The sequence below is a fragment of the Aristolochia californica genome, unplaced genomic scaffold (genome assembly GCF_029961685.1).
Source record: "Aristolochia californica isolate CCGP_79_NKW_82.1479 unplaced genomic scaffold, dmAriCali1.0.hap1 SCAF_7, whole genome shotgun sequence".
Classification (NCBI taxonomy): domain Eukaryota; kingdom Viridiplantae; phylum Streptophyta; class Magnoliopsida; order Piperales; family Aristolochiaceae; genus Aristolochia; species Aristolochia californica.
The window spans coordinates 3502492-3512134 of NW_027182268.1; the positions used below are offsets into that span (position 1 = coordinate 3502492).

The 9643-nt window shown below is 35.7% G+C and overlaps 2 protein-coding genes across 3 annotated transcripts; one reads left to right on the plus strand and one right to left on the minus strand.

Moving 5' to 3' along the window:
• Positions 1 to 252: 252 nt before the first annotated feature.
• LOC137936906 (mannose-6-phosphate isomerase 1-like) lies at positions 253 to 4801 on the plus strand. 2 transcript variants are annotated; one of them, XM_068781872.1, is made up of 6 exons: positions 253 to 938; positions 1678 to 1845; positions 2819 to 3028; positions 3132 to 3398; positions 4271 to 4320; positions 4428 to 4552. In XM_068781872.1, exons 1-6 carry the CDS (start codon positions 519 to 521, stop codon positions 4459 to 4461), a joined length of 1149 nt encoding a protein of 382 aa, XP_068637973.1. In that variant the 5' UTR covers positions 253 to 518; the 3' UTR covers positions 4462 to 4552. The 2 variants fall into 2 exon arrangements, with proteins under 2 accessions (XP_068637973.1, XP_068637972.1); XM_068781871.1 differs by having other exon boundaries at positions 4271 to 4801.
• A 568-nt stretch (positions 4802 to 5369) lies between these two features.
• On the minus strand, positions 5370 to 7322 carry LOC137936225 (small ribosomal subunit protein eS7-like). Its single transcript, XM_068780794.1, has 2 exons — positions 7179 to 7322; positions 5370 to 5639 (listed from the first exon to the last, which is right to left on the minus strand). The coding sequence occupies exons 1-2, from the start codon at positions 7320 to 7322 to the stop codon at positions 5370 to 5372; spliced, it is 414 nt and encodes a 137-aa protein (XP_068636895.1).
• Positions 7323 to 9643: the final 2321 nt, after the last annotated feature.

Here is a 9643-nt window from a genome sequence, read left to right on the forward strand (position 1 = left end):
GGGTGTTTTTAGGACATTGCTGAACCGGAGGGAAGAGGACAAATTTTGCGGGATCTTATCGGTCGCGAATCAGGTAAAAGCCGGGAGGAGCGAAAAGTGTCGTTTTGGATGCTCTAACGGCGTACGGTGACCCGTGACGCTCCGGGTGGACCCGGGGCATCGGATATATACGAGAATAGATACGCCTCCCACTGGGCGCGAACTTTTCTCTCGCGCCGTTTCGCTCGTTCGTCTTCGTGCAGCCCTCTGGGGACTCGGGTCCCCCCTTTTTCAGCCCTGAGTTGCAAGCCGACTCTTGGACGTGAGCTGGGAAAAAGAGGCTGCCTGCTTATTGAACTCCTTTCGCTGTCCCTCGCCGTCTCTGCAAATTGATTTTGTACCAGGTCAAAGTCTTCTGAAACTTCTATTACTTTTACCCTCTTCCCCGTCAGTCCTCTGTTTTTTTCAAACAGAAGCATCTGAATTCTCACCAAAAATTAAAAACAAAACACAGAGCACATCAACTCTCCTCGCTTCTCATGGCTTGCGTATCAGACCAGAAACCTTCCCTTATAAACCATCCTTCTACTTCAACTTCTATCTCGGAGTTCTCTGATTTATGTGAAGTTGATGATCAATCGTCCGTGTCCATGAAGCCGTTCAGTCCCCTCCGCCTCCGATGTTCCGTACAGAATTACGATTGGGGCCAAATTGGAGAAGAATCGCACGTTGCCAAGTTGTTCTCCCGTAACTGTCAGGAGCCCATTGATGCCGGGAAACCATATGCGGAACTTTGGATGGGAACCCACGACTCTGGGCCGTCTTTTGTGATGGACAGCGGAATTCACGACGAAATGGAGAGTACCTTGTCTTTGAAGTCGTGGATTCGTGAAAACCCTAATGCATTGGGCGAGAAAGTGTTGGCGAAGTGGGGGAGCGATTTGCCGTTTTTGTTCAAGGTATGATTGTTGACGAATTTCCAGCATACTCGTAGGTCTGAAAACGAACTTTTATGTAGTTTATCTTCATTTCTCGCTTGCGTGTTTAAATTTTATCTGTTCAAAGTAGCCTTCTAACTTCATTTTTTTTTTTTTTCGTTTTGCTTTGCTTATCTTTTGTTTAAAAAGAATATTTCTACTTTTTTCTCATCCATAGGTCTCTTTGATTTTGAACTTTTCGTTTTTTCGCACACCAAATTACTTGTGTTATCTTTGGTTCTTATTTTTCGTTTTTCGCACACCAAATTATTTTAATCGTGGAAGAGTGACTATTGTTTGACGCTCTGATTTCATTTTCAGAAGTTTGCTCCTCGACGTGTGTTTTTTATAATATTTGTTTAATATACTTTTATCTTTCTATTAGAATTTTGAACATCTTTTCGTTCTTCTTCTTTTTTATGTTAGTTTTTCCCTTCAATTTTTTCAGTGAGCCCTTCTGTTCCGTTTCAAGCACGGACGGTACCATAATTATGCTATATTCTAGATATTACTTCTTTCTGCTGCTTCCGTTTAATTTCGATCTAATTGGCATGATTTTCTTAATATTTTTTTCACCTGTTTTGACAAAGTTTTGGTTTCATTGAGTACATGTGTTATTTTGTAACATAGTCTGAATGTAAAAATAACTATCCAAAGAAAGAATGTCTTGTTGCTGCTTATTTTATTTGCTTTTGTTCAATTTTCATTTTATGGGTGGTAGGTTCTATCAGTTGCAAAAGCTTTATCTATACAAGCTCATCCAGACAAGGAATTGGCTCGGCTTCTGCATAAGTTTCACCCAAGTAATTACAAGGATCCCAATCACAAACCTGAGATGGCTCTAGCCCTCACTGAATTTGAGGCCTTGTGTGGATTTGTCAGCTTCGAGGTAACAACTGATTTTGCTTTGTAATTTACTTGGTTTAGACTCAATATTTCGTTTTCTGTTCAAACCAAATAAGATTGTTTCAGAATCATTATGTTGTGCTGTGAATAAAACCTACTTCCAACATAACATCATATCCGTAGCAGACCAAACGTGCTAGAAGAATTTCTGGGAGTATTGAACATGACCAAAGCGTTTGATGTAATGAACCCTTTAAATGTGAGATTTAAATGATGGGTTCCATTAATCTTCTCACGTGCACAACATGAATGTTCTGTAAAGTTGTTTCTAAAGGAGCAGTTGGTATAAATAATTTCTGATGACTTAGATTGTATTGAAGAGCATTAGTAGTTGTGCAATGAAAAATTGGCTTTGTCTCTGTATATGTTGATTTAGTTTGAAGTTCACGAAGACTTTCATCTTGATTGCTTTTGAAAGATTTCATTGTTTTCAAATGCCACCGTAAACCTTATCTTAATTCTTTTGCTTGATTTTGTTTTATATACTTCTGAGTTTTTTGTTCTCAACCACTTCTATCCATCAAAGAGATGAATATTCCAAAAAAAACAAGCTTTTCCCTGTGTATATTTAATTTTTGTATATTCCAAGTATTTATTCATTGTCTGAAAGCAATTTCTTGATATTGTAGGGTTCAGGTCATTACCATTTTTCTCCCTGTTATTTTTACCCTCCCATTGTTAGGGCATTCAAGCACCCCTTTATGCTGCAATTGATTCCTGATTTTGCGTCTGCTTTATATCATAGTTTTTCTCTTGTCTACTGCCATTCATTTCTTTTCTTCTCACTGCTGCTATTACTGAGTTATATGTCTCCAGAAATTTAATGCATAAGTTTCTGATGTGAATACTGATCAATTTGGAAATGGCCTTCAAATGCATTCTCTGCTGTAGAAAGTATGTTTTGTAGTGTTGATGGACTCCTTTACCATTTTGCTTGGGATTGCTGTGCTGCACAGGAGCTTAAGAGTGTACTTACTACTGTTCCTGAGATCGTGGAACTGGTTGGTAGCTCTGCAGAACAGTTTCTCAATATAAAAGAGCAAGATGAGGTGGATAAAGTCAAATCTGCATTGCAGTTGATTTTCACCCAGCTTATGTCAACAAGTAAAGATACAGTCTTAGAGATGGTCAACAAAATGAAAGCCCGCCTGGACATGCAAACTAAGGTAACAAGATTTTGTAGTGATTTTTTTTCTTGCTGCTAGTAAGCGTTAACAAGTAGAAACTGAACTCTTTTTTATTGGCTGTTTTTTGTGTATTGCATCTCAGGTGAGGGCATTAACTGATAAGGAAAAGCTTGCATTACGCCTTGAAGAGCAATATCCAGCTGATGTTGGAGTACTGGCAGCCTTCTTTCTTAACCATGTGCAACTTGAGCCTGGGGAAGCATTATATCTGGATGCAAATGAACCACATGCCTATATCTATGGCAATTGTGTGGAGTGCATGGCTACCTCTGACAATGTTGTTCGTGCCGGTCTCACCCCGAAGTACCGGGATGTCCAAACTCTTTGTTCCATGCTGACATACAAACAGGTAAATAATATTGACTCTTATCTTTTTCTCAGGAGGTTACCCTCGAACTTTATAATTTTTTCATGAGAAGTAAAGCATAAGATAGGGTTGAGATGCAGATAAATTCTGCAAGATGGTGGAAGGACTTCGTTTGGAGGCAGAATGTAGGATTGAATGTTCTTGCCTTTTTTTCTCTGGATGTACAAGTCCAGCGTTGTTATTGCATGTTTGACGCCATGTCAATCATTGCACTTGCCTGCATATGACTTGTTTAAAGTTCTTAACTCTGTCTTGTTAATATATAAAGCTTTCTGCCCTGCATCCTTCTAGCTCTTGGGTTTCTGCTGAATGGATAAAGTTTCACATGGAACAGTCGTTTTCCCTTCTTTCAAGTGTGCTGCCCCTGTTTTCCTGATACTCTGGAAAGTAGGAGGTTTCTTTCCTTCTTTAAGCTATGCTATCACTATGGTAAGAATCTGATCGTGAGTTAATGCTTCAAATAGTAGTTAATTAGGCAGTGCACCTCTCCCTTTTGATTGATACAAGTTATCTTGAACATTTGAAGCCCTTGCGCTTAAGACCAACTTCTGAAGATGCTGCACCAAATTAATCTACTCAATAAAACTCTTAAATGCAGTCATGTTTTGATGAACCATAGAAAATACGTTGCTTGATTTGGTGAATGGTCCTCTCCTGTGGAACCTTGCCCTTTACGCTGGATGAATTGCCCATGCCTCTTGTGAGTCCTTCCATCTCCCCTGTAGGGATTTGATATATAATGTTATTATGTGGTTAGGTTGAATAGAGCTATCTCGCTTAAGCTTAACAGTGATTTGAAACATCATTCTTCTGCTTGTAGATTATAATATCTTTACATACTACTCCACATGCAGGGTTTCCCTGAGATTTTGCATGGATTTCCGGTGAACGAGTATACAAGAAGGTACTCTCCTCCATTTGATGAGTTTGAAGTAGATCAATGCAACCTACCATTGTCTACGTCTGTTGAGTTTCCATCCACCCCTGGCCCATCTATTTTCGTGGTGGCAGCAGGGGAAGGTTCCATGCGGACAAGTATGGCTGAAGAAATGATTGTACAGGGGGATGTTTTCTTCTTACCTGCCGGGACCGAGATTACCATTGAAGCTTCATTCACAGGATTGCTATTATATAGAGCAGGAGTAAACAGCAAGTTCTTGGTATAACGTCCTTACTTTCAATATATGATAATTTAGCTTGTAATTTAAAGTTGTTTATAGTTTAGGGTTTAATCAAAATGGAATAAGCCAGTCTATTGGTACTTAAGGATACTTGTTGGGTTATTCAAATGGAAATAGATGAATACTACAGGGAGTTTATGGAGACTCAAGCAAACAAATCCAGAAATAAGATGTTTATTTCCAATGTATTTTACCTTGGTCTCACTGAAGGCAAAGAGCATTTATGCGTAGCTTGAGTTGCTTGAGTCCATGTATCGACTCCAAAAATCATGTTTTCTCTTCAATACTTGATACCCATCCATATCTACTTTGGTAAATTCCTCCCCTCCATATTTATCTCTAGAGCTCTTCTTCCATTAATTATTTCTTCCTTCTTGCTTGTTTGCTTCCATCATTGCTCTGTCCTAATCAAGGAACAGAGTCATGTACCATTGACGACATTCAATTGCCGATGAAATCAGAAGGTCATGTCCAGAGGATCAAAGACCGACGAATTGCAAGAATTTGATGCCCTTCCATCATTCCAGATGCAATTTGTTGGCTTACGAATACACTGATAGAGGAAACTTAACTGGAATATTACTGTAGGAACGAGATGCAATTAACACAATTAAAAAGCTGACGAGATCACTCCAACAGTCAGTGCGATCTAGTTGACTTTACCATGAATTATTAAGTTACACTGGTTGGTTCATGATTTTAGGCTTCTGTCACTGGAAATTTCTGCAATTTGTATTCTGTATTAATGCGCTCCTTAGGATCCAAAAACACCTCAAAATTCCAAGTGTCCGACGCTGTCAATCCTGATTATGCTGAGATAACTTCCCAATGTGATTTGGAAGATTAAGAGATGTCTTCGAAAACATCTCTTAGAGCCATCGAGGCGGTACCTGACACGTTTCCCAACAATTTCTGCAGGGTAGACAACATCCTCCAATGTTGCATCATGCAGGGCAGTAAGAGTGCGGCTTCGAGGTCGGACAGCGGCAGAACCCTTCTTGGGTGGCCTCAATATCCTTCGAGTGGCAATAAGGATCACATCCTATAACAACATATACACATTAGACTACAAGGTGGTGAATGAAATATGAAGAAAGAAATAGAAGAGAAATTGCAGTGAAAAGAAAGAAAAGAAGAGAGGAGAAATTAAGGGCACAGCCTGTATGATGAGAAAAGGTTAACCCCCCATCCTCTTTTATTACTCACTTAAGTTCTGAAACAAAAAGACTAATTTGCCCCTACCAAGAGGTCTTATGCATAAATAAAAAAAACACCCTTTGAACTCCTAAAATTTACACAATAACCACAACATTTCTGATAATCTAGACCCTTCTATGAACCAAATTACAGACTTACCCACATAAAAAATTACTAAAAAAACTTTGATTTCTAACACTCTCCCTCAAGCTAGAACATATATGTCAAGCAATCCCAACTTGATACAAAACTATTGAAGTCTCGCTTTCAAGGTTTCATGAATATGTCACCAATTGCTTAGTGATCTATCATAATAGGGTAACTACTTTGCCACTTATCACAACATCCCTCGCAGTGAAGATCAACTTCTATGTACTTTGTTCTCTCATGAAAAATAGGATTACTTACAATAAAGATGATTGCTTGATTGTCATAATTAAGGACCATAGGATCTTCATAAGCAAGTCTTAATTTCTTCAATACTTATTGTATCCACGTGAGCAAACTAATTGTATGAGCCATTGATCGATACTCAGCCTCTGCACTAGAACGTGCCACAACGTTTTGCTTTTTACTCTTCCAAAACTAAAATTCCTCTAACAAAACACAAAAACTTGTGGTGGATTTCTTCTCCAGTTTTGAACCAACATAATTTGCATTTGAGTATCCTTCAACTCTAAGGTGATCCCAAGGAATATATAATAGCCCTTTTACCAAGACTCCCTTCAAATAATACCACTTTTGAGATACTACAAAAAATTACTTAAATATCCTGATTTCTAACAATATGCATTTCTTAACAAATGCAGAACAATAACAACACGTCTTAGACAACGTTAATAGTCAAGGTTAGCAACAACAAAAAAAAGAAAAACTATAAAAGCTAAAAGAAGGATGAACAAGGTAGATATATCAATAAATGCACTGCTATTCAAAGGAAACCTGAATCTATTCTTTCTTGTAAGGAAAGCCTGAACCTACTTTAAATTCCTTTGAATCAAAGAAAAAATAATGTAGTCATGTTATTTTTCAAAAAATAAAATAACAAAAATAAAGTTGTTGGAAGATGGGCACAAAAGTAATCCAGTTCAAGGTGAGGGACATGAATGCTTCATATAAAATCTAATTTCTCCACAAATAAATGAAATTTCAGTTCCAGTGGTGAGACTCAAATCTATGTCCTATCCTAGTGACAGTTCAGTATGAAAATGATGTTTTTCTTAACATCTCAAAAAGTAATTAGCATTAAAAGTGTTGTTTGAATATGAACATTGTCATCAATAAAAAATAAATAAATAAAGCTTTAACGATAAACAACAAAGATGCCAAATGGACAAGCTGAATCAGGTTCATTGAAGAAGGCAATATAACAACTCGATCCTACCTTTCCACTGAATTTCTTCTCCAACTCTCTCACAAGCCTCACATAAATTTTCCGATAACCTTTCCTCAATCTATAAGGCACATGTACAACAACAACTTTCAGATTTCCAGAAATATCAATTTGACTGCATAAAGTAACAGTCATTTTGATAATTCTTTTAAGGCGGCAAGATTTCATAACATAAAAAGGAAATACAAAGAAACTCCCTTTTTTCTTCAGATAGAAAACTTCCAATTTATCTCAAAAGAGAAAAAGAAAACCTTCTTCGGCTCTTTTCCTTTGGAATCAAAATATTCTGTTCTATCCTTCTCTAACTCAGTGATACATTTAAAAAAAAAAAAAAAGGTAGTTAGTACTGTTGTGTTTTAAAAGAGAGCTTTTATTCAATCTTGTTAATTCTACTAACTCAAAAAACAATACTAAAAGATGACATTTCATGATGATGAAGAAAAAATTGCACATAGAGAGGCATTATGCAAATTTAATAAGATTTTTCAAGGATATAAATACGTTTAAACATTGAGACTCAAAAAACAACTAGCAATTCCATATGTCACCTCAAATAATATACGCATTTTCAAATGTTTGCCCACAAAACTGAATGGGTGAGAAAAAATAACACATCATTTAAACATGGTTAGTTGTCACCCTGAGATCATCCAATGAGTTCCACATAAATCAAATAGCTCACATAGGGGGGGTTAAGTCAACAAATTGGAAATTTGATCTTGATCTTCATCTTCATCTTATGCATCTACATGATCTTCATCTTCGAAATAGGTGTTAGTGTGGACAAGTTTATCTTCGAAATCTTCGAAATAGGGTATTAGTGTATACAAGTTCATCTTCATCTTCATCTTCGAAATTTAAAACCATTGATTTTATTAATTATAAAAATAAGTTAATTAAACCAAGTGTTTAAGTTAACAATATTTTAATTACCACTATTAAATCACTAATACAATAGATTAAATAAAAAATAAATATGATTAATGAATAAAAAAGTATTATATTAATAACATAAGATAGATTTTTTTACATGGTATTAATTAATAATATATTTTGACAAAATTAAAATTAATTAATTAATCAAATGCATACTTTAATTGTATTTTATTTACCAGATACTTAAATATGAAGTTTAATATAGTAATAAAATTGAACAAAAATAATAAATAAATACATATACAACTTTATTAATAACCTAAAAAAGATTATTCTAATAATGAGTTTGTGCCTTTAATATTAAAATCATCAAGTTACAAGTTTAGTACATATAAACGACGCATGTTCAAAAGTGATAAGATACAACCATCATTTATCGTTCCACATGGAAGTCGATATGGCATCTCGAAATTGTGCGGCTTTTGTGGATTCTAATGCACTCTGCTTTCGAAAGCATGTTACTTGCCTACCCACATCCTCAAGACCATCGCAATCGTCGTTGTCTGTATACATTTTACATAAAATTGGATATGACCTCTACATAAAATTAGGCATAACCTATATATATAATACATGTATAAGATTGGGCATAACCTCTTCTTAAAATTGAGCATAATCTATGTATATAATACCTGTATAAAATTCGGCATGACCTCTACTTAAAATTGGGCATAATCAATATACATAATACCTGCAAAAACACTCCATAAAATTGTCTATACATTCCATAAGCATTCCATGGAATTGTTTATATACACTCCATACACTGCATAACATTATAAATAAACTCCATACAATAATCAAACACAACAAAATTAAATGAAATATCACTATCAATTTACAATCACCCAAATAAAAACTATAAATCCATTATAAATTTATAAACTATAATTGTTTCTCTTTATGCTAGTTGTTCCTCGCCCATTTCCCCCTATGAACTGATCTCCAAATCTTCCCCTTGATTGATCTTTCTCTTGTAGAGGAGGCAACTCCTTCAATTGTTACATCACCCGCATTGCCCTGACATGCAAGTAAGAACATCCAGAATAAATCCGTGATTATGGTAAAAAAAAAAGGGCCAATTCTTTACTAGTTTACTTTTAACAATTTAAAAATTCTGAATAAGGATATAAATATTGCCCTGATGAGACATTTTCAAGCAAGCCTCCGGATTCAAAAGTCTCCTACTCCAAAAAAATAAGATTGGAAAACAAAATCTTAGAATAATGGTTGAAATGGCATTGGTCAACAAGTTCTCAACAATATCAAAAGTAGGATATATCAATCACAAGTAGTTGTCTATAAGGCAAATCAAATACAACACTAAATTAAAAAAAAAATAGAGTTTAGACTTACCTTATGAAATTTGAGAAAAATCAAAGCCGAAGGGTTAAATCGAAACCACAAAAAAAAGAAAATACCATGTGGTGGATATGTATAATACCCGAATCTACTCATCACATGGCAAAAATATTCTATAGCACTTCAAAAATCCTCAACAACATTCTAAAATATTTCAA